The sequence below is a fragment of the Labeo rohita genome, chromosome 19, assembly GCF_022985175.1.
Source record: "Labeo rohita strain BAU-BD-2019 chromosome 19, IGBB_LRoh.1.0, whole genome shotgun sequence".
In the NCBI taxonomy this organism is placed as follows: Eukaryota; Metazoa; Chordata; class Actinopteri; order Cypriniformes; family Cyprinidae; genus Labeo; species Labeo rohita.
The window spans coordinates 3,887,195-3,913,231 of record NC_066887.1 but is presented as its reverse complement, the minus strand read 5'-3'; the positions used below and the strand labels follow the sequence as shown (position 1 = coordinate 3,913,231).

Genomic DNA, 26,037 nt, shown 5'->3' with positions numbered 1-26,037 from the left:
TTTTAATTTATAAAATGCATCAGCTGCAACCCTAAGCAAAACAAATGTAGAATGTGTAATGTTTTCAAATGTAGAAAATAAATAAAGGACAGGAGTCATATCAACTTGATTTTAAACTACAGTTTTAGTAGGTTTATAAGCTGTTTAATATAAAGAGTGAAGAACAGCTCACTGGATAATGTTAATTCACTGAATAATATTCTCTGAAATATTGGAAAAACATAGTATGTTATTGCATTTCTAAACTGGTATGTTATATCAGAATCACTAATATTTTGTTGTTCTAGATTCTGACAAAGCGCTGTTTACACAGAACTATACTCACTATAATATATATAATAAATAATAAATAATTAATTCCCATAGAGTTGTATATTTTTAGATGTGTGTTAGCGAAATAATGGTTATATAGTAAATGTTAATATAATTTAGGGTGTTTTAAACAAGTGAATCTTGTTAAAAGTTACATGCGGTGGCCATCAGAGAATCAACCCGGTGAGTAAATGGCAAAATGAAAGCGATTCACGAGATTAATGACATACACAACAGAGAGAATTTAATTAAGCGCTTTTATTTCCAACATGCGCTTATTCATGACTGTATTATTTAATTCAGTCAAAGTTAAGTCTTTATTGGGACAGGACTTAACGGATTATTTTAGCCGACTCTGACTTCACGAGACTAATGAAGAGCATACAGACAACACGGAGAGAATTCAGTTCAGCACTTTCATTTACAACATGTGCTCATTCATGGCTGTATATTATTTAATTCAGACAAATTTAAGTGTTTATTAGAACGGATTATCTTACGTGACTTACGAGCTGCATAAACTAACTACATATCAGGCATTTATGTAACACATCTAATATGTGCATTAATGGCTGTTATGTTAAATAAAGTTTACTACTTACAGCTAAGCAAATGCTTTACCTATGCATGCTGTTGTTGTTGTCTCGTCTCTTCTCAGACGTGCTGAAATAGCGATCGTGCTGGTAATTCTCAAAACACCCACAGGATGGCGGCGTTTATCGGTGAATCCGATATTACAAAACCAATAAATGATTATGGTAAAATGCTTAAATATCAGGAAAAATATTGGTAAATCGATATATTGGTCGATCTCTACTATAAACTAGTAGTTTGCGAATGATTTAGAAGTACTTTATTACTGAGTACTTGTATACTGTTTACCAAGTGTTGCCCACGTTTTCGAAATTAGTGCAATTAGTACAATTTCTGAGCAAAAAAGAAAAAAAAAACATTCAGGAGGCTCAGTTTGGATCAGTACTATCAAATATAACATTCTGTGTTACAATGAAGAGATTCTGTATGTTAATCGCAACTTTCAAGAGCTGTAAAATCGATTAATCGCGATTAATCGCATCTAAAATAAACATTTGTGTTTACATAATATATGTGTGTGTACTGTGTGTATTTATACATATAAATAGATACACTTACAAGTATGCATTTAAGAAATATATGTAATAATAATAAACAAACTTTTATTTTGAATGCAATTAATCACGATTAATCGATTTTATAGGTCTACGTTGACATAAAACCTGCATCCTATTGTGAATATTTACATTTTTTACATCTATTTTTTTATTTCAAAAAGTATTTTAAAAATGACATGCTAGCAGGTGTTATGTCATACTTACTTTGCATTATGAATTATGTTTTGACACAATTCAGGACTCACATACGGCCTTAAGGTTATTTCAGTTGTACGATTCTGGTAATGTTTGAGTTTGAAGCGGTCTGATAATTGAATAAAAGCTGTCTTACGCATTCAGTTAGGCTAAATCTCTTCTCAGATGGGTTGTTTTGATTTGTGTGCCTCTGTGCAGTTTTGGTTTAGTTGTATTGCTTTTGTTTTCTTTGTTAATTTTGCTTATCCAGAGTCCATGCCTTAGTAGAAGAACCACGCCTTTTGTCCCTAGGGTCCAGGTAACATCGTCAGACTTCTCTCTCTTTCTCTGCTCTCTTTTTAATCTTTTCTTTCATTTCTGGCAGTCTTTCTCAACCCTTCATTACTCTCTCTCTCTCTCTTTCTGTGCGTTATTTGGAAAATGCACTGCAGGAAAACGGCAGCATTCCAAGTTTCTCCCCCCGCTCGCTCTTTTGTTCCGATTTTATTTTTTCCCCCAAAGTTATACGTCATCGCCCTTGCGATTTATAACCACAATTCATAAGAGCTGTGTCATTATAACAGTATGAATTTTGCTTAATTAATTGAACGGCCATCTTGCTGAGGCTGAAATATGCTGCATGAATTATATATCTGTTTTTAAGCGTTTATTTTACTCTCTTTTTAAATGTGGCATGGTTTTAGCATCATTTACTAAATTAAATCTCTTTAAAAAAATTTAGGCAAACATTTTTCATTCTATGTCATGTAACATGGAACGTTCTATTTGTTTTATATTAAATAGAAAACAGTTTGTATGAAATGCATATGTTTACCTACTTTAAATGTCTTTAAAAGTCATTATTTTTTATTTTTAATACAAAAGAGGCCTAGTTTGGATCAGTAGCACTATCAAATATTATGTTCTGTGTTACAATGCAGAAATACAGTATGTAAATGACCACATTTCTGAGATAATATTGCATTTTCCAATGTAGAACATTTCTCTCATAGATAATAAACAAATTGTACCAAAGATTGTTTAGGCAAACCTGTATGATTTTTGTATGTGGAATGCAAAAGTTTAAAAGAAAAGAGAATAAAGTAGTATGGGTTTGGAGCAACATGAGGGATTTCCCATTTAACTGCAATAATAAACTCCAGTAGTTGTTGCTGTACTTTCTGAAAATGTTTTAGAGTTTTAGATGAAAATGTATTTTGTACAGTTTCCTAATGCAGTCAACTAATAAAAGCACAGACATCGATACGTCTGTAGAAGAATCAAACGGTACAATTTGTTTGGACTGAAGCCTTCCCCCTGCTGTTTTTGCAATGGAAGCTACCTGGATTGCTGTAGTCTGTATTGAGCTCTTTCTGTTGCTTTACTGCATGCATTAGTACTAGAGTATCTATCTAGAATAGCAAGTTCTCTCTCAAGGTACATTATAAACGTGTGTTTGTTCAGCTCTAGTGATCTGGAAGGGCAAATGCTGGGAAGACAGAGAATTTCTGTCAAATAAATAAATTAACTTTGTCATTTGGAAATTAAAAATGGTGATATTCAATTTATTAATGTAGTAATGCTATTTTGTTTGTGAAATTGTTTAAATAAAATGCAACCAATATGTAATTACATTACAGAATAAATTGTGGGTATTATTTAGGGCTGCACAATTAATCAAATTTCTAATCGTGAGTACAATTACAGATGCCACAATTATGTAATAAATAAATAAATATAATTAATAAAAAATCCACTTACATTATTTTGCTTTTCTTTTACTTTTTTATATTTAAAGAAGAAACTATATATAAAATGTGGCATGCAGTTGCTTCAAACAATGGTATAAAGCTATTCAAAACATCATTCAATGTAAATTGTGATAATCGTAATTAATAACCGGAATTACAATTTCAAGGGAATAATCGTGCAGCCCTAGTATTATTAAAAGCTTTTTGAAATATTACAAACAAATTGGTGCATTTAATTTTTTATTATTTTACAAATAAATTGGCGTATTTAACTGATTAACAATGATTTAATTATTTAATAAATTAAAAATGGTTTATTCAGTTAAGTACATTAAACTTTAGATTTATTTTAAAATAAATTAATAAATTTATTTTGAATTAATTTGATTATATAATGTTATTTAATTTATTTATTTGGAATTTCTTTTTTTTTTTTCTATATTCCATAACCTTCCTGCAATCTTCCAGTTTTCGCCCTTCCTGTTTTTACTGTTTTTTTTTTTTTTGTTGTTGTTTTTTTTTAAGGATTTTTTTTTACTGTAAGAGTAGATGCATGTGTGAGATTCAATTTTTAGTTCCCAGAGAGCTGCCACTGAGACTTTCAAAGCTGTTTAATGTAAATTCTGCTTTGGGTTAAAATCAGATTATCACACATAGTGTGAGCATTTTTACATTTTGTGTTACATTTTCTTTGCTTAGTCTCTTCTGTTGTGTGGTATTTTATTTAATTTGGATTGCTGGGCTTTGAAAGTGTCTGTCAGTTTTAAAATAAATGTGACAAATTGTGATTACTTTCGAGTCATCTGATTGGATGAGACTTGTGGCAGACACGCCCTTATCCCCTGGCCAGCCAATAAGGGATGGAATATTCCACAGCCCAGACTGGCATCACACAAACAACTGTTTGCACATGTAGACAATAATATTTTAGAGAATATTCTGGGTTAAATGTAACTTTAAATCTATCGATATCCATCTGTGGCATACTGTAGATTATTCCAGAAACTTGTCTCTCAGTTTGTAAAATAAAAGTAAAATATATTTACATTAATGGGATCCCTATGGTATCCTTTCATGAATTAGTGGTATTGGGCAAGAGTGAAAACAAGAGTTAATTTATATGCGTGAACTATTCTCTCTAACAGTTATGTTTTTTCCAGTTTTTATATGTATATTTAGCTATTTATTTTATTCCCGTTTCAGCTTATTATTAAATTTTATATTACATTGCATTTTTTAAACTTTTTGTGTGCTTTCGTCATATATATATTATAAAAATCAGTTTTTATATGTATATTTAGCTATTTATTTTATTTCAGTTTCAGTTTATTATTTTACTTTTACATTACATTGCATTTTTTAAACTTTTCTGTGTGCTTTTGTCATATTTGTCATATATATGTATATATATATATATAATTTTTTTCCAGTTTTTATATGTATATTTAGCTATTTATTTTATTTCCGTTTCAGTAATTGTTGTACTTCACCTTAAATTTTTCCTTAAAATTTGTGTTTTAGTTAATTGTCAATGCTACTTTCTTTTTTTTTAAGTTTATTTAGAAATATAATATATTATATATTATGTTTATTATATTATTAAATATATATTATTTGTACTGTATATATCAACCAATTACGGTTATTTTATTTTATTATTTTTTTTATTTATACACTATTTTATATCTTATTATATTTTAATTTTTATTTTATTTTTATTTAACACTGCAAAACTTTGTAAATTTTATAATTTATCGCAGTGTAGTGACTTGCCTACGGAAGGCTATTTCCGCTACTGAATAAAAAAATAAAAACGGTAATTGCTGCTTTTTATCTCGCAATTCAAACTGTATTTTTTGTAATTGTGAGTTTGCATCAAGCAAATCTGAGAAAAAGTCAGAATCGTGACTATATCTCACATTTCTGACTTTTTTTTCTCAGAACTGCAATTTTGATATAAAAGGTCACAATTATCCTCCATATCCTTCCATACTTGTCCCATAGTAATTGCAGTACTGTCAAAAAAAAAAAAAAGTTTTTACAAACTGAGATAGAAGCCAAATTATTGTCTAAAGTAAAAAAGCTATATTTAACCTGGAATATTAAGTGCAACATAAACTCAGATCCCTTAAACACTGTGGTATCAAACTATGTGATTCAGTGCTTAGATGTAGTTCAATTCCGTATTTGTTTTAGTGGTGAACTTAGCTGATGATAAAAGACTGAGATGTTGAGAGTTAGTCAGCTAGATGTAGTTAGTGTGTGCTGGTGCTGTTCTTGCTCTGGGAAAGATCTGCCAAGCATGTGATGCTGCACACATTGGGGCACATAAGGGGCTCTGCAGGTCTGCCCTAGACCTTCTGGGGTGAGTTCCGCTTACAGACCTCCTAACAGAGCCCGTCTCTTCCTGCAGGTCAAGCTGTGGTATGATAAAGTAGGACATCAGCTCATTGTCACCATCCTGGGCGCCAAAGACCTGCCTTCACGAGAAGACGGGCGACCTAGGAATCCATATGTCAAAATCTACTTCCTCCCCGACAGAAGGTACGTGCATGTCTGAGTTCAGATAGATCCAGTTTTGTCCTTCAAATGGACTTTGAATAAGGATTTTAAATTATCTCTTTGTTTTCAAAAGAAGTTTTTATGCTCACCAAAGCTCTAATTTATTGATTTATTTAATCAAAAATACAGTAAAAAAATATTTATATTAATATAATAACCATTGTCTATTTGACTATGTTTTCAAATGTAATTTATTTGTGTAATGCAAAGCTGAATTTTAAACATCATTGCTCCAGTGTCACATGATCCTTCAGAAATCATTCTAATATGCTGATTTTTTAAAATTCTTTAATGCAAAGAAATTCCAAAAGAACAAAATTGTAATTTTTATGTTTTTCTCCAAAATAAAAAATAAATAAATAAATAAAAATAATGAATGTATATTTATTTGAATTTATTTGAAACTATATGTAAATATGGAGATATTGATGTCTAAATAAAGTAGAAATTTAAAGAGGTAAAATTAAGTTGAAGTGCAAATATTTGTGTGTCTATGCACAGTGAATCCTTCAAAATCACATTGATATAATTGCTTAATAATACATTTTTACAGTAAACCCACTGTATATTTTCAGGACACAAAGTGTATTTTTTTTAAAGACGGCAAACTTTAATAACCAAAAATTCAAAAGCTAGTGAAATGCACTGAAATCCTCAGAATCCTCCCTTTTTAGAAGCGATTTTAACCTGGACAAAATGAATGTGAAATATCCTGCAACCCAGATAATAAAATAATAGCTTTAAATTCCATTTGTAAGTAATAAACAAAAAATTCATATCTGTAAAAAAAAAAAAGTCCTTGGATTGTTGTAGTGTCTCTGTTGGCCTGTGAAGTTCATAACAGCAGCTGTAAAATATGAACTCACCTGCTGTTCTCAGCGATAAAAGCAAGAGGAGAACGAAAACAGTGAAGAAATCTCTAGAGCCCAAGTGGAACCAGACGTTCATGTACTCGCCGGTGCACAGACGAGAGTTCAGGGAGCGCATGCTGGAGATCACGCTATGGGACCAGGCCAGAGTCCGAGAGGAGGAGAGCGAGTTCCTGGGAGAGGTGAGAGACCAACACCTTCCTGCTGCACGTCTCTAATAATGCAACACGCACAGGCACAATATTTACTGTGTATGATGCAAGAGAGCTGTTGTGGCAGCAATATCAGACGAAAATAGAAGTTTTAGTTTAAAATCAATTTTTTGTCTTCCTTTGAAAAGTTTGATGGCTTAGGTAGTTTTTATTTTATTTCTTTTAATGCAAGAAATATTCCACATTTGAGCTGCATCTTAAAGGAGAGGTCCACTTCCAGAACAACAATTTACATATAATGTAGTCACCCCCTTGTCATCCAAGATGTTCATGTCTTTCTTTCCTCAGTCGTAAAGAAATGGTGTTTTTCTGAGGAAAACATTTCTCCATTTTGAATTCCGTTTTTTCGTTATTTACCTCAGAAGAAAGGAAGTGAAATGTGACAACATGCCCTGTAGGTAGGGTACATTGTAACATGTGAGAGGCACGTTGATGACCATATGACAGCTTAAAATGTTGTCTGATCGAATGAAAAAAATATGCACGACAAACTAAAATATTTTGTCAATAAAATTAAATGATTAACTTTTACAAATAAAATAATGGTGTTTTTTAAGAATTACAAATCTTCAAATTTTTGAGTTTCACAATGAACACATTGCAACCATGTGTGGGACGGCTCTGATCGCAAATCACAGCTATACAGTATAGTTCAAAACAATGTGCGGAAATATATGAAACACATTCAGACATTCAGAAAAACACTCCCCTCCCTCCAAACACAGCTCTCACAGAACACGAGAAACATAAACAAGTCAGAATGCTTTACAATTCTTGAAATAATAATTTCTGAACATTAAACATCGATTGTCAGTCTTTATTCACCTGTTTCTTGTGGTTTCTTATTAAAATCCATAAAAGTAAATAGTGAAAATTACATGGCTAATGTCATAGAATAGCAGCGGAGCAGAACTTTCCCCATCAGCATGACTGGAATATAAATGTGGTTAGTGTCTTCTGCTGGTTTGCCAAGCATTAATTAACTATATACACTGATAAATAACAGATTGGGGATTAAAATAATAGCAGATTTGTCTCATTTTAAGTAAATAGTAAAATCTGAGATGAAAAATTAACTTCAGCCAGAAATTTACTTTTACTATGGTAAAATAAATATTCAGGCTTTTGAATTTTGGCGCACTTTTTTCTCTGTATAGTGTTGATATGACAACTAGTAAATACTGTAAATTTAGTTAAGCTAGCATGTGTGGAAATATTTAAACCACGAGTGTTACAATTAACCCCGTGTTAGTTTGTGCCCCGCGCTTCCCTACCCTAAATGTCATGAACCGGAATAAAACAGAGGTCGGGAAAAGCAAAACAAGACGAGCATTTGACATTAAAAAGTATATAAATTGTATTATTTTTATGAAAGTAACTGATCATTTCTCTAAATAAGGCCCTTCTTCCTCGGCTGGGATTGTTTACAACCGCATTTGGTATTGTTTGAAGCCGCATTTAAACTATATTTTGGAAGTTCAAACTCGGGGCACCATATCAGTCCATTATATGGAGAAAAATCCTGAAATGTTTTCCTCAAAAAACATAATTTCTTTACGACTGAAGAAAGAAAGACATGAACATCTTGGTTGACAAGGGAGTGAGTACATTATCTATAAATTATTGTTCTAAAAGTGGACTTCTCCTTTAAGCTCATAAAACACTGCAAATTATGATAACTGGATGTGTGTTTGATACCTGTGTGTTTGTGTGTGTAGATTCTGATCGAGCTGGAGACGGCGCTGTTGGACGATCAGCCTCACTGGTATAAGCTCCAAACACACGACCTGTCCTCCATGCCGCTGCCGAACCCCTCGCCCTACATGCAGAGACGCCTCCTACACGGAGAGAGCCCGACACGCAGGTTGCAGAGTATGTACTGCACACACACGCCTACTCTTACACGCTTACAAATAAAGGTTTTTTACTGGCATCAGTGGTTCCACACAGAACCTTTACCATCAATGGAACCTTTTCATTCCACAAAAAAGTCTTTACAGTGGAAAAAGGTTCTTTAGATTGTCAAAATGTTCTTCACACTAAAAAAAAAAACAGTTTTAAGAACTGTTCACTGAAAGTTTCTTCGGAAACCAAAAATGGTTCTTCTATTGCAAACATCCGTTTGTAACTTTTATTTTTAAGAGTGTACAGTAAACACTAACACACACTCAGAAACAAACACTCAGGTGGTACCCTAAGGTACAAAAGCTAAAAGGTGCATCTTTGTACCTTATTTACCCCTAAATTGTACATATTAGTACCTTAAAGGTTAGGGATACAACAATACAGTTAGTCCACGGTTCAATACGTACCTCGGTTTTCGGTTCGGTTTTGATATCTTGCCCCTTCAGTGTGTTTTTTTTTTTTTTTTTTTGCAACAAATTAACAGTTTGTTAAAAAATACTCCCATAAACCTCTGTACAATGGAAAAAGCGTAGTTTAGTATATGTCTGCTTAATTTTTCTTATGAGAGAGGTATTATTTTTTTTATTTTTATGCTAAATAGACTGGGTTTCATTCATACTGAATACCAGAGGGCGCCCCTCGTGTAGAAAATCCACATATGCGTCAAAGTATTAATAAAGTAAATTAATCAAAGTAGAGAAATCTCTAATATGGATATTGCTGTAACTGAATAAAAACAAGATATAATGTTGAACGGTTTGAATGATTTAATGTAAGGACAATAAACAGTCATCTGCAATAATATATGGTTTATCTGTGTTCTTCAAGCCATCTTGTGTATTTTCATAAGCCATTGCTAATCGACATACATAGAATATGAGTATAGAATTTATTGTCTGCCTCATTCTATGAAAAGAATCCACATCAGATCACATGAGGAAGTTATTTCAAACACTCGACTGATGTTGTGAATTAAAAACAAGTTATAATGTTTTTTATAACTTTTGTTTTTGTAACTCTTTTGTTGGACAACAGGTTTAGAAAGGCTTTTCATTGCATATCATTAGTATGGAAGATGCTCTGCACGTGTTCCTTTTTTCAAATATAAACGGGGAAGCGTTTCTTCATTTCAACACATGAAATTCTGAGCGAAAAAAAAACACAAAGTTATTTAAATGCAAAACCGAAAAATAGCAATTCATAAGCGCGTATTGAACCGTGGATGTCGTGCCGAAAGGTTCGATATTATACTGATATATATATATATATATATATAGAATGTATATATTAGTACCTTTTTTAAACTTGATAAAAAATAAAGTGTTCACACTACAGCTGAAAGTGATCTCAATCTGATTTCTCTTTCACAGTGTGATTAGCAGAAATTACATTAAATCACATTTTCGAATGCAGTCAGGGCCACTTTTATATATGTGAAAAGTGACTTTTGTGTGATTTTGTGTGATTTATGTCAGTCATTCATTATAATTTTGTGTTTGGTTTACCATTTGTGCATATCGTAAAATAATGTAAAAACTGCACTGTATTACATAGAAACATGCAAAAATGCACACATACTGTTCAAAGGTTTTTGGTCGGTAAGATTTTTTAGTGTTTGCTCACCAAAGCTGCATTTATTTGATCAAAAATACAGTAAAAACAGTTATATTGTAAAATTATTATTACAATTTAACTGTTTTCTTTTTTAAATATGTTTTAATATGTTTAAAATGTTATTTGCTGTGATCAAAGCTGAATTTTCAGCATCATTACTCCAGTCTTCAGTCACATGATCCTTCAGAAATCATTCTAATATGCTGATTTGCTGCTCAAGAAACATTTCTGATTATTATTATTATTGTTGAGAACAGATTTTACTGATTAATATTTTGTGATGAGCCTTTGATGAATAGAAAGTTCTAAAGAACAGGATTTATTTGAAATAAAAATATTTTGCAATAATATAAATGTTTTTACTGTAACTTTTGATCTGAATAAAATTATCAAAATGTTAAGCATTAATAAAAGTATTAATTAAAAATAAGAAAGTAAGTAATTAAAAACACTGACCCCAAACTTTTGAACGGTAGTCTATATTATCTGTTTAAAGTGTAAAGAATTTTACCTTTTTGAATTTGAATTTTAAAAATCAGAATAGAACACTGTGCCAGTTTGAATGTAGCAGTTTACAGACCTGCACTGGTATGAATGTCTTGTATATTCTGCATTGTTTTCATGTCCAGAACTGATATTAAAATATCAATCTGGACATCACATTTTATGTATGTTTGTTTTTGTTGATATGTTTCTTGTTTTCATGTTCTGTTTCCTTCAAAAAATATTACTGTCTGTCCACTACCGAAACATTTGCAGACAAGGGCCCGTATTTTTACAACTCAGGTAATTTTGCCCTGCTTGCTTCAGCTAGCATGTGATTGGCCAGCAGTGTGATTTTTCTCTCCTTCTCCACACTCTCAAAGTGTGATCTCCCCTCACTTCCGCCTCATACACTGTCCCTCACAGCCTGCATGGAGTTAACGCCCATCACTGCTGCTACATGCCACCAGTCCTCATCTTACAGCTTTTCTGCCCGTTTAGGCCTGATCTTCACCACTAAAAATACATATAAAATCCGCCTAGTTAACAGCCCTTCCTGAGCAGATCTGTGTGTGGATTGCTCACGCTTTTCCCGGCCTCTCACAAACCTCTTGTGGTTGACTGTTTGCTGTGTTTCACTGTAAATGATGGCAAAGTTCACGCCATCAGTATGATTTTCAACATGAGCTGCAGCTGTTTTCCACTGTAGTGAGGTTACAAATGAGAAAACGTCTTTAAAATGACTATAGTCTGCTGTGGAAATTTAGTGATACTGTTGCAAATGCATTATGCTATACTTTCAAATTATGCGTCATCATTAGCAACTCACTTTAACATACTGTGCATTAGCATGCAAATTGTTTTCATGTCAAATATTCCCCGGTCTTCAGTGACAGCTGTAGTATAAAAACACTCTTGGTTTTATTCTTTTATGGTATTTTTATATTTGAATTATTTAACTTTTTACTTTTATTTTTTTTAAAGCCTCTTTAGAACTGACAGTATGTTTGTAATTATCAAAGTTACATTAGGATGAAGATTTAACATCTGTATCTAGTAGTGATGCACAATAAATTACTGACTATAACACTTTACAGTAAGGTTCCATTTGTTAAAATTAATCACATTAATCACATCAGTGAAAAATACTTCTAAAGCATTTATTGATCTTAGTTAATGGTAATTTCAACATTCATTAAGTTCAACATATCATGAACTAACTACTGAAGAGTTGTATTAATGTTAACAAAGACTAATAAATACTGTAACAAATGTAATGCTCATAATGGGATCTGATTGTAAATTGTTACCATGAATGGCTATTGAAAATAGCATTTTTAAATTATTAGTCTGTTTATGTCAATATCAGAATATCCCCATATAAAAGGTTGTTTCTCTCATGAGACTTAAAAGGTTTGAAAAATAATTATGACTTTTTATTTCTCAATTTTGACTTTTTTATTGTTATTTTTTAAAAAGGAATTTGGAAAAAAGTCAGATTTAAACTGAAAATTGTGAGGGGGGAAAAAGTCAAAATTTTGGGATAAAAAGTAAAAATAAATAAATAAATAAACAATAGGGCTGTCAAATGATTAATCGTGATTAATTGCATACAAAATAAAAGATTAACAAAGATTAATAAATACTGTAATAAATGTATTGTTTATTGCTCATTCACGTTAATACATTAACCAATGTTAAAAAATGACACCTTATTGTAAAGTGCTACCCAAAAAATAATAATAAAAAGAAAAATTACTTAATCAAATATTTTTAATTTAAAAAATTAATTTAAAACATTATTATCAAATAAATTAATATCATAATTTCCATACTGGTTCATCCCTTATAACCTAACATAATGCTAGTTTAGTATGTGTGTCTGCTGTGCCATGACTCTAACTAGATTACCTCACGTGAACTGTCCTGTGGATTACAACAGACGGTCACGTTAAGAGGGTCTTTTCTTCATTATGACCCTCGTGATCGGTTCCTCCACCCTTCCCTTCTCTGTTTCACTGTCTCTCTGTTTCTCTTTCTGTCTCTCAGGGTCACAGAGAATCAGTGACAGTGAGTTCTCTGATTACGACTGTGAAGACGGGATTGGTGTTATCTCAGGTACAGCTAAGACACCTCTCCCTGCTTTAGCATCGCACTGTACTTACAAAACTGTAAATATTCACTTACTGTCATAAAGTCTGGTGTTGGTAAATTTTTTAAATGTTTTTGAGAAAAGTCTCTTTTGCTTACCAAGGCTGCGTTTATTTGATCAGCAACAGAGCAAAAACAGTAATGTTGTGAAATATTTTCTAAATGAATTTATGTCAATTTTTTATTTATTCCTGTGATCAAAGCCGAATTTTCAGTGTCTCATGATCCTTCAGAAATCATTCTAATATGCTGATTTGCTGCTCAATTAACTATTATCAATGTTGAAAACATTTACGCTGCTTCAAATTTTTGTGAAAACAGGAATTTCAGGATTCTTTGTTGAAACAGAAAGTTCCAAATAACTGCATTTATTTGAAATGAAAGTCTTTTGTAATATTATAAATGCTATCATTTTTGATCAATTTAGTGTGTCCTTGTTGAATAGAAGTGTCCACCTTATTCTTCCTGTGGTGAGACTTCCAGTTCATTAGCCGCTATAGGGAAATAATGAGAAGAATCACAACATGCATTAAACGCTAAAACGGTTTGCACTACAAACCAGTGTGTTCATAATTAAGATAATACATTACAGTAATATGGTAAGACACCAATTTACAATATCAAGCAGCAAAATATGCTGTTTTGTACAGATAAGAGCAGCCTGATGTGGATGAGAGCTAAATAAATAAGCTTTCCATTGATGTATGGTTTGTTAGGACGATATTTGGCCGAGATACAACTATTTGAAAATCTGGAATCTGAGGGTGCAAAAAAATCTAAATATTGACAAAATCGCCTTTTAAGTTGTCCAAATGAAGTTCTTAGCAATGCATATTACTAATCAAAAATTAAGTTTTAATATCTTAACAAGGAAATTTACTAAATATTTTCATGGAACATGATCTTAATATCCTAATGATTTTTGGCATAAAAGAAATAGTTATAATTTTGACCCATAAAATGTATTGTTGGCTATTGCTACAAATATACCTGTGCTACTTATGACTGGATTTGTGGTCCAGGGTCACAAATGGCCGCGCCCACTCTTACTGTAAAAATAAGGTGGATAGATTTCTTAAAGAGGAAGTCCACTTCCAGAACAACAATTTACAGATAATTTACTCACCCCCTTGTCATCCAAGATGTCCATGTGGCTTCAGATGATCCCAGCCGAGGAAGAAGGGTCTTATCTAGTGAAACGATCGGTCATTTTTATAAAAAAAAAATACAAATTAAATACTTTTTAATCTCTAACGCTCATCTTGTCCTGCTCTTCCTGAACTCTGTGTATTCTGACTCAAGACAGTTAGGGTATGTCAAAAAACTCCAATTGTATTTTCTCCCTCAACTTCAAAAATCATTTCAAAATCATCCTACATCACTGCAGACGTACTGACCCAGTCTTTGCAAAGTGAACATGCAAAGAAGATCAAACACCCTTAACAAAAAAGGTAAAGCAGTGATATAGGGCGATTTTGAAGTTGAGTGAGAACATGAGATGGGAGTTTTTCGACATACACTAACTATCATGAATCAGAAAAAAACAGAGTTCAGGAAGAGCAAGACAAGATGAGCATTTGAGATTAAAAAGTATATAAATTGTATTATTTCTATTAAAATAACCGATCGTTTCGCTAGATAAGACCCTTCTTTCTCTGCTGGGATCATTTACAACATTCGGGATTGTTTGAAGCCGCATTTAAACTGCATTTTGGAAGTTCAAAATCGGGGCACCATATCAGTCCATTATATGGAGAAAAATCCTGAAATGTTTTCCTCAAAAAACATAATTTTTTTAGTACTGAAGAAAGAAAGACGTGAACATCTTGGATGACAAGGCGGTGAGTACATTATCTGTAAATTGTTGTTCTGGAAGTGGACTTCTCCTTTAAAAAAAGAAAGAAATATCTTACTGACCCCCAAGTTCTGAAAACACAACCACAAATTGATTTAATGGTCCACAATCTGATCTGAACAAATGAATAAATGCCAGTTGTGTCTGTAATGATCGTTTCATGCTTCAATGTCTGTTCACACATGGCTTGTCCTGGTTCACACATGCTGATCAACAAATCAAATTAAAGGATATTGTCAGAGAGAAGATTACTGTGAACTTTAGCCTCCCGACTCAGCACAAGGAAAATCCTCACCGTCATTTCACGCTGACCGCATTGATTATGTTCACTTTTTAAGATATTTTCATGTTCCTGAATGAAGTGTTAATATCACTGTAAAATAAAGTTGAGTGTGGTAGACTGCATACAGTGCTGCCAAACGTATTTTTATGCTTAAAAATGTCTTAATGCCATTGAATGAGATTTTGCTTTGCTCTTATTTTTCAGTGAGCGTTTGAGTTATAATTTGGCATCATTTGGTTGTTAAATGGCATTGCTGGTATAAATGTGCATTGTGTTGTGTTTGCCTCAGATTACCGGCACAATGGCAGGGATTTCCAGAGCTCCACTCTGTCCGTCCCTGAGCAGGTGATGTCGTCCAATCACTGTTCCCGATCAGACATGATCCGCACACGCTCACGCTCGCCCAGCGTCCCTCCACCGCAAAGGTACAAATGATAAGATCTGTCAGTTAAGTGTCAAGAGGTCATATCATAAAACATACTCCAAACTTCCTCCCCAAACCAAGCTTTCTAATATCATATGAATAAATCCATGTTTCATATGTCATGTCTATTTGCTATTCAGCAACTTTGCCACCCAGGTGGCATTTAACTAATGCTTAGTGTAAGATATCAGGATGGTTTGTCAAATGTGCTGCTCCAGGTTCCCCACATTCAAAACTAGTGGCTAATGTTCATTTTTAACAATGTCTCTGATTCTTTCAGGCTGATCTTAATAGGTGGTACAAACTGTACAAATTGTAGCACAGTTCAGTGAACAAAGCACTGTTGCTCACTCCACATGAGAACATAATGTTTACATAAATTAGATCTGCAAAGAAAAAAGGGTGGAAATATAGTCATTAAAAATGATTCGTAAACCAATTCTCATTGAAAAAAGATATTTCATCCCTCTAAAGTGTGTTTAACATTTTCAAAATCCACAGTAATGCTGATTTTAGAGTGGCAAATGTTAACTTGAAGTTTTAACCATTTTAAATGTTTTTTTTTTTTTTTTTACATCTTCAGGATATTATTACAATATTATTACTAACCCTATAAAGTCTACTCTACCCTTAGATATAGTACAAACAGTACTTTTTTTAGTAAGTAACAGGCCTTTTGGTATAATTGTACAAATGTTTCCTTGCAGGTTCATATCATGCTGTGAAATCTTTATTGATTTTTATAAAGTGACTGACTTTAACTATTAATAACTTTTTTATTGTCCGTAATATTTCAAGATAAACACTTACTAGACTGAAGCAATTTAGATTTACACTATTATCTATCTTTTTTTGAAAAATCATGTTAAAATGTCGGTATTAAATATTATCATTAGGCTTTTTAGGAATGTTTAATTGTTCATCTTTCAGTAATAATTGTAATGCATTGCATTATGTGTTTTGACCATCAAACTGAGCATTTAAATATTATCTATCCGAAAAGGCATACTATTAGGAAATATAGATTGGCAACTTATATTTATTTCATTTTATGTAAGTAGTGTTATTGTAACGAGGAGTAAAGGACGAGAGGCGAGCGGATCCACTTGCGAGCCTTTATTATTGGGACGAGACAGATACATGGTCGTACAGGCAGGGTCAAATCAACAGTAACAGGAGTGTCAGAGGCGAGACGAGAGAATAGTCCTTTATAACGAGCGATAATCCGAAGGCAGGCGGCGAACAGTTGAAAACGGGGAGCCAGGCGAGGGAATCAAACACAAGGAACCAGAAACAAGAGAACGCTAAACAATGAGAAAAACACTAACAACAATCCGTGACTTGCATGGGGAAAGACCGGGGCTTTTATGGTGCTGCTGATTGGTCACATGTGTTGACGCAATCAGCGAGATGCATGACGGGAGATGTAGTCCGGGGTGTGGTACAACAGTCAGAGTGTGGTGATGGGGTGAGAGTGACATCTGGTGGTGAGTGGACAGCGGGACACCGACCAGATCCGTGACAGTTATAATGATCTTATAATTTACATTACAAGCTATCTGTATTTCACATTACTTTTTTGTCCTTGTAAATACCAGAAACTGCACCAAATTGGATGTTTGCTCAATTTGGGTCTCCTAGAAATTAGAAATCTTGCCATGGAAACTAGCTGAAATAGAATTGTTCAAGCTGAAGTACTAAAATTACTTAACTTGAATTAAAATTAAACTGAGATGTATAGCTAAAGCTAAATAGAAATATAAAAAACCTAATAAATGACAAAAGCACATTCATTTACAAAAAAAAAAAAATGAAATGAAATGAAAACACTGAAAACTAAAATAAAATTAAAAGCAAATTTAAAAGAATAATAATAATTGATAGTATATACCTCACTGTAAAAGATGACGTTATAACAACTGATGTTTTTACATTACCTCATCAAAATAAGTTGAGCTATTTAAACGTTTTTTATATTAAACGGAATTCAGTTAGATTTTTTTAAGCTGGTTTAATGTCATTAAAGTTAAAATGATTTGTACGACCAAGTTAATTATACATAAACATTTAAAGCTGCAAATGAACTGAAGTTTTCAAAATGAAATCGGTAAAAAAATTTTTTAAAGTGTAAAACTAAAATAACACTCCTCACAATTAAAACTAGCACTGTCTCACTACCGCTCTTTGTCATAGCAAGGCTCTCATTTTCTCTCCTGTCCTTCAGTCGAAGTTTAGACCACGGTGTGAGAGGAGGACCCTCGCTTTACGGCCCCCGACATCGCTTGTCTGAAGACAGATACTCACCAGACAGGTATGAGTTCACAAAACACGCTCAAGACGCCACGGTTTACATACAGCACTTGTCCTTTGTTTTATTGTTTTGTAGACTGCCTTTTCTAATACTGGGAACATAAATGGGAGTGTTTGCATACACCTTCATCTTTTCATTTGACATGATTACGAAAATTCAGTGTGAGAAATATGACGAAATATGCCACACAGAAAGAACTGTAGAAAGGTTTAAATGTGTTCCTCCTCGTTTCTCTTTTACATTACTCTCTCATTTTATCCATCAGTCTCTCACTTTTGTTATCTCTCCATCACTCCATATTCAATAGCTCCATTCAACCATATTTCTCTTCTTCACTCCCTGTGGTTGCAGCCAGTATCTTACCCTCCCTCCTCGAACCAGACACAGACAGCCAACCGTCGACCCCGCTGTCCAGGACCCCAGGTATTCTGTCAGTCCAGAGTAGTGTTGCGTGGCCCTGCCCACCTCCCCCTTCTGTCCAATCACAACACTCCTCTCACTTTCACCCGCCCACTTCCCCCTGCTGCTAGTTGATTGACAGGTGACAGCTTGCCCACACACAGCACTGTATAAGAGGTCGCTCTTCTCACTTTATTCATTATAAATATGAAATGAACACTAGTGAACGCACTCATACATAATATATCACATCTCAGGACAACAGAGTCTTGATTGTACACGAGGAAACATCTGTTACTGAGACTCTCACTTTCTTAGACTTTAAAGGAAAGCTCAAGTTTTAATACAAGCAAAGCTCTATCAACATAATCTGTGACAAAAAACAGTTAAAACGAAACAGAAAAAAATTTAAAATTTAAAATTTAAAATGCTTCAAAAACAGAAATAATGCAATTTATTCTTGCATTTGCACTTGCACATTTTTATTTCTCGCCACTGGAAAAGCACTACATCTGCACTTCTGTGGAATGAACAAATCTTTGTTGCTGCTGGTGTCTGCTAGTTCTCTTGACCCAAGGTTACTTGATCCTGCTTTTGTGCTTTGAGGGATCTTTTTTTTACCTGTGTCTTCTTTCAGAGAGGAAGTGCTAAAAAAAGAAGGTAGAAGAGCTCCGCCCCCTTATCACCCAGATAACGCCCACTTGCCCCACCCATCTCTAACCACTGCACTCTGGCTTTCTGTTCTGACTCTTAGTATGTACCCCCTCTATCGGGAAGATGCTGTCAGGTTACTGCGCTCCACTAGGACGGCCCGTGCGTACTCAGATGGGGCATACAATAGCTTGGACAGGTAGTAAACCACAGCGACTCACTTTCGTTCTCATGATGCTCCATATTAGTGCTGTGGGTAGTAGTTTAGACTAGATTAGCTAGTGGGGCCTCTTAAGATTTTTCACATTTATGTAGGGCTGCATGATAATGGTAAACTGGTTAATCATGATTTTGCTCAAAAAATATCTAATCACAAAATACTCTGATTGTACATTTTTTTGCATTCATCAAAATTGTTCCACGTACATTCAAGCACAAATCAAGAGAATGTCAACTTGCTGCTCTCAGATTTAATCACTGCAAACAGCACAAATGAGCACGGGAGAGAAATCAGACTGGCTATATTATGCAGAGTTTCTCAACAGAGATCGATAAACTCCAACTTATGTGCTGGTGTTTCCAGCTCATCGGTGCTTTTTCCATAATGTAGAGAGAGTGTGTGCACGCGGTTGCCAGGTTGGACAGATTAAGTAAACTACTGGGATGAAAATGTATCAATTTAAGAAAAAGTCATCATGAAATCAGAAATTGCAACTGGAATTTTTTTACACAGTGTTAAAGTATTTACTATAAGGCAGCAGCTATTTGCACTTAGTGCAAATAGCAATAGATGCTATTACATCTTTGCAAATAGCATCTATTGCTATTATGCTATTTTCACTTAGTGTAAATAGCATTTAATTGCTGTTTACACTAAGTGAAAATAGCATATTTTCTTAGCGATAGATGGTGTTTACACTAAGTGCAGATAGCAATGGATTCTATTATCACTAAATGAAAATAGCAGTATTTTTTAGCAATATGCTATTTACACTAAGTGTAAAAAGCTAGATTCTATTTACACTATATGTTAAAATAGCAGGATTTTCTGCTATTTATACTACTTATTGCAAATAGTGGCAGTTTTCTACACCTCAGTAGTTGCTTGTGTGATATCCATTGGCTTGCCTTTGTGGTATAAAACAGAAATATGTCCAATATTGCCATGTAACCACAAACTCCCATGCGTATGTACCTTAAATTCAGGGAGACATGAAACAGTAATGAACACGGTATGCTGCACTGTCTGAAACACGTCTCTATGCTTGTGTGTGCTTTGGGTACAAGTACAGAGCGTAAGTAACAAATTGATTTCTGTTTTGTTTCTTCTTCTTGTGGTTTTAAATAGCTTGAAGGTGTCAATTGGCAAGTTAATCTGCAAATCATATGCTGAACGGTGGGGTCTGGTCCTGGTCCGTATGTATCACAGATCAACTGCGATCCATTTAAGCAAATTTCTACTCCAAATCAATCGCATACAATGAAAGTACAGAATAATTAGAACAATCATTTATGCACAATAAATAACAGAGCATCATATCTATTCAAATTTTCCCCAGAATGTTCTCGTGACCCGGTAGATATTCTTCTGCGGCCCGGTAGTGAGTCGTGACCCAGTGGTTGGGGACCTCTGGTGTAGTACAATATAAAACAGTGCAATAATTGCGTATTGTGTGTAAATTATAATTTTAATTCAAATGTTTAAATGGGTGCCACCTTATTGGGACAATAAAGCCCTCCCTACACCTTCCCTAACCTTACCCAATACTTTATTTTCAACTTTTCGATTATTTCCTTCATTTTTATTGAAAATAAATACTTTTCTGATGTGACATGAGATTTGAACAGGAATGGAAAAAGTTTGGCAAAAGGCAGGTTTGAACCCAGGTCAGTCGCGTCAAAAAGACTTTGGTACGCGCTTTACCCTCTGCGCCACTTCTGCTGACAACTGATAGGCATCTTTTTTATTGTTGACTACACCAATCACATGTTGGTGGGCGGAGTTAGTGTAAATAGCCTCTGCCAACAAGTCTGGCTATTTGCACTTAGTGTAAATAGACACTCCGTTACTATAAATGATTTCCGTGCACATTGTATTATTTTTTTTTATTAATTTGCATTTAATCTTTAATCAAAAACATTAACCTCCCCTCCATCTCTTAAAGACATATCTTCTCTTCATGATCTGCCCAATCATAATGCAGAATTTGCCATTTTATTCAACAAACAAACCAGACAGGAAAATTACTAGATTAAGTCAGTAGAGTCGAACTTGAAAATAGTGCATTGATGTCTTTTCACAGTTGAGACAACAATAACATTTGATGTTTATTCATGTTTATTTCATGCTATAACTGGCAGGAAGAGATCGATTGATGCTTGGGCCGCTAGAACTGTGGCACTACAGTGATCTGTCACATTAAAGAGTCCCAAAAATGATGTTCATTGTTTGAATTTAAAAAAAAGACAAAATTTGAAAGCTGAGACTGGTTAATACTAAAAGTAGCCTGCTCTGTGACATGAGATGTGTGATGTGTGGCATGGGAACGCAGTCGCCTCAGATTAAGCGGCACATGAACAGATCATCTTTTTCTCTTTACTACTAGTTATAGCATGACATAAACATGAATGAGTTATGTCATCTTAACCACAGAAAGACAACAATACACCATAGTCCACTGATGTTAATATAACTCTCATGTTTGGGTTGTTTGTTGAACAAAATGGTGGATTCTGCATTGTGATTGGTCAGTTGCCTGTCAATCAAACTCATGGCGAAGGGAGAAATTCTGTCCTACATTCCAGAAGCCATTTCACTCGGATATACACCATAATAGGGAAGAAATGACCATCACAACTCCCGGTTCATTCCGACTTTAAGCTTTTGGATTCTTGTTACCAATGCAAGATTGATGATAACTGACAACTGATTCCTAAGGGGATAGTGCACCAAAAGATTACAGTTTATCATCATTTACTCACTCTCAAGTTCTTCCAAACCTGTATGTAATTCTTTATTCTGTGGAACATGTGTGTAATTAAAAAGTTGACCATAGCCATCAACTTTCATTGCATCTTTTTTCTACTATCGAAGTCAATGGCTACCAGCTCAACAGAAAAAAAAAGAAATTCATACAGGTTTGGAACAACTTGAGGGTGAGTAAATAATGACAGAAATGTCATTTTTGGGTGAGCTATCCCTTTAAATAAAGAGAAGTGGAAATCATGATAACAATTAAAATGCAGTTCATCATGCAGCCCTACGTTTATGTCACCAGATTTACAAAGTGTAGATTAGGATCAATTTTAGGAAACTTTCCAATGGGTGGAAAATGAGATATGTCAAACATCATTTTTTTTAGAGAAATGCGGTACAGGTTTAAAGAACATTTTGGCTGTAGCGTCAGTCTTCCGCCCATTGAGAAATCTTTGTGCAGGAGCCGTTACGGCTGCTCTCTCTGGAGGATAACGTACATGATAGTGTTCAGATTGTAACTTTGCCAACTACGCCACTAAGTACGCCAGCAATATTTCCCAAAGGAAATGTGTGCAGTGTGTCCTTAGCAGCTCCCACTCCATCCTCCCCACCGTGGCGTAATGAATTGTATCCTCAGTGCTGCTCTCTGGACGGCTGGTGCTATTTTGATGACTACTGCGCACTAGCACTTTCGGTCCCAAGCCAGCTACCGTCACTCTATGACAGAACTGCCGGTCAAAAAACTGCAAGCTACAGTGGATGTTCATCATGCTTATATATAAATGTATTATTTAGAAATGTGGCGTTTCATCTATTCAGGATGTGTATGTAGGCTCAGTGGAGACTCAGATGTTGTGGATCTAGCCAGCTTTGGTTACAGAGGCCATAAGGTGCAATAGATTCACATATAAATTCTGCACCATTTTATGTAATAATGTCAATGGGTGTGGTCACAAGGTCCATTGTCAAAAGTGTAGTGATGTAAAATGTAAAAATGTAAAAATGTTTTGAGAATAAAGTCATAAGTACGAGAATAAAGTCAAAATGTTTTGAGAATTTAAATCATAGAAATCAAAGTTATAACATTTTGAGAGTATAGCCTATATTGCGCATGCAAATGGCCCAGATTAGAGGTTGCCAGGCCACCGGAATTTATTTGAAAATTGTTTTATCTGAATATTGAGTACTAATTTTAAGGACTCGCGAAACAGCTTAGTATCAAGAGTATGAACAGTAACTGAACAGGAACAACTTTTTATCTTAACATCAGCTGACACCCCCACTGAACATTTCTTTGGGGTGCGCCATAACTCTCTTATTTAATCTTTTTTAAGACTACAAATATATGTGGGATTACTAGCAGAAATCATACCACATGTTATACTCGCGGGGACAGTATGCTTGGAAATAATATTTCCTGTCTTTGATTGCATTCGTTATTTGTAGTGTGCCAGCCCTCCAATAGCAATAAGCTTTGTGCTTTTGGTACTTTCAATATAAAACAAAGTCTCAGCTTTCAAAATCAGTTTTATAGCAAATTACAAACTGTGTGTCTTACAATAATGCATTTTTCAAGCTTGTTAATGTGGCGACAGATCGCTGTATTCATGTGAATCAGTTCATTAAATTATACTGGTTTCTTTGTGAAAATTCCTCCACCTACTCCGCAAAAACATCTGTAGCATCCAACCTTTCATTCCTCACATGTATTTAATTACAAACAACAATAAATTGTTCTAAAGGTTAAAGTGGGCTCCAACTTGTTAGCATAAGTTATCTTGTTGTCTTTTCTGAGGTATATAACGTTAAAGGACTTCCAAAACAACTTCCACTTCCAGAACAACAATTCACATATAATGTTCTCACCCCCTTGTCATCCAAGATGTTCATGTCTTTCTTTCTTCAGTCGTAAAGAAATTGTGTTTTTTTGAGGGAAACATTTCAGGATTTTTCTCCATATAATGGACTGAGATGGTGCCCCGATTTTGAACTTCCAAAATGCAGTTTAAATGTGGCTTCAAATGATCCCAAATGTGGTTGTGAACAATCCCAGTCGAGGAAGAAGGGTCTTATCTAGTCAAAACAATTAGTTATTTTCATAAAAAATATATTTACTTTAAATTTATATACTTCTTAATGTCAAACGCTCGTCTTGTCTTGTGCTCCCTCAACTCTGTGTATTCTGTTGAAAAACTCTGATCGTATTTTGTCCCTCAACTTCAAAATCGTCCTATATCACTGTTTTACCTTTTTTGTTAAGGTTGTTTGATCTTCTTTGCATGTTCACTTTGCATAGACTGGGTTGGAACTTCTGCAGTTATGTAGGATAATTTTGAAATGATTTTTGAAGTTGAGGGACAAAATATGATTGGAGTTTTTCGACATACCCTAACTGTCTTGAGCCAGAATACACAGAGTTCAGGGAGAGCAAGACAAGACGAGCATTTGGGATTAAAAAGTATTTCAATTGTATTTTTTTTAATGAAAATTAACAGATTGTTTCGCTAGATAAGACCCTTCTTCCTCGACTGGGATCGTTTACAACCGCATTCAAAATCGGGGCACCATATCAGTCCATTATATGAAGAAAAATGGTGAAATGTTTTCCTCAAAAAACACAATTTCTTTACGACTGATGAAAGAAAGACATGAACATCTTGGATGACAAGGGGGTAAGTACATTATCTGTAAATTGTTGTTCTGGAAGTGGACTTCTCCTTTAAGTGACTATTCACAAGCTGTTTTAATTATGGGATAATACAGTAAATGATTGGCAATAATATTTAATGTCTTCCATTCATTATTTGTAGCGTGCCACCCACCCAGTAATTGCAATAATTTTGTGCTTTGTTGCTTTTCAGATAACACAGCTCAGCTTTCAACTTCTGTCAATTTTATTACGAAAAACTAAATAGATTATAAATGTGTATTTCCTCTTTATTTCAAGTTTATAGCAAAATATAAAAGAAAAGATTTTGAAAGCTGAGACATTTCTCCCAGTGCTCCCAATCCGGGCCATTTGTATATGCAATAGGCTAGAATATACTCTCAAAATATCATAACTTTAAACTTGTAATGGCTACGAATTAATTATCATAACTTCGACTTTATTTTAATCTCGTAATATTATAGTGTTTTTATTTTTTAACGTGGCACTAATACACCATCGCACAAGATAAATTTACATACAACCAAAAAAAGAAATCCATTAGTAATCAGATTAATGTCTCAAGCAAACAATCAATCTGAATGAAATTTTGATCAAATTAGAAAGGTCATGTGGACTCGAAATTATCCAATCAGTGTATTCAAAAATATGTATATTTACTTAAGTTTTGTGCAATATAATATTGAGAATGAATATGTTATTGTGAAGATATGTGAATCTATAGCACCTTACGGCTGCATTGGACTTCTTTTTGGCAGGTAGAGTTATGCTGGCACTTAGGATCTGATTGTGTGTTGTTTTGTGTTCAGGAGGATGAGAAGAGATAGACAAATGTCTGCCTACAGTGACTCATATGAATCTCCTGAGAGGTAAAACCCGGATACTTTAGTTGAGACATGCATTCTGTTCATGGACTGTTTTATACTAGTCACAGACATAACCCTCACCTCTTGCCCTGATACAGCTGTTGCTCATTCTAATCATGCTTTCCTTTCTTCATTTCAAACTATCGATCCTCATCCTCCATTTAAAGATATTACAATGGGCCCAATCATTTATCTACTCCATGGCCCAATCATGTCATGAATGGAACCAGTGGAGACTACAGGTAAGACTTCTGAAGAGATGAGCATCCACAGCACATCACAAACGCTCACTCTTTCTTTACTCATCTGTTATCAACTGCCAGAAACAGATGCCACATTTATGTTCCCACTGAGGCTTTGTCTAATAATGGCCAAGTTGATTTATTTGATTTATTTCTCAAATACTGATCTGTTATACC

At 34.1% G+C, this 26,037-nt stretch overlaps 1 protein-coding gene across 1 annotated transcript in view; it reads left to right on the top strand.

Annotated features, from left to right (window-relative positions):
- The window catches only part of rims2b (regulating synaptic membrane exocytosis 2b), a 186,354-nt gene that overhangs the window by 109,452 nt on the left and 50,865 nt on the right, over positions 1 to 26,037 (top strand). Inside the window, exons 14-25 of the mRNA XM_051137658.1 lie at positions 1,909 to 1,956; positions 5,802 to 5,932; positions 6,830 to 7,001; positions 8,750 to 8,903; positions 11,310 to 11,336; positions 13,083 to 13,151; positions 15,612 to 15,747; positions 17,971 to 18,057; positions 18,409 to 18,480; positions 19,211 to 19,306; positions 25,562 to 25,621; positions 25,786 to 25,860. Of these exons, the coding sequence (XP_050993615.1) occupies positions 1,909 to 1,956; positions 5,802 to 5,932; positions 6,830 to 7,001; positions 8,750 to 8,903; positions 11,310 to 11,336; positions 13,083 to 13,151; positions 15,612 to 15,747; positions 17,971 to 18,057; positions 18,409 to 18,480; positions 19,211 to 19,306; positions 25,562 to 25,621; positions 25,786 to 25,860 (1,127 nt within the window). The remainder of the gene's footprint in view (positions 1 to 1,908; positions 1,957 to 5,801; positions 5,933 to 6,829; positions 7,002 to 8,749; positions 8,904 to 11,309; positions 11,337 to 13,082; positions 13,152 to 15,611; positions 15,748 to 17,970; positions 18,058 to 18,408; positions 18,481 to 19,210; positions 19,307 to 25,561; positions 25,622 to 25,785; positions 25,861 to 26,037) is intronic.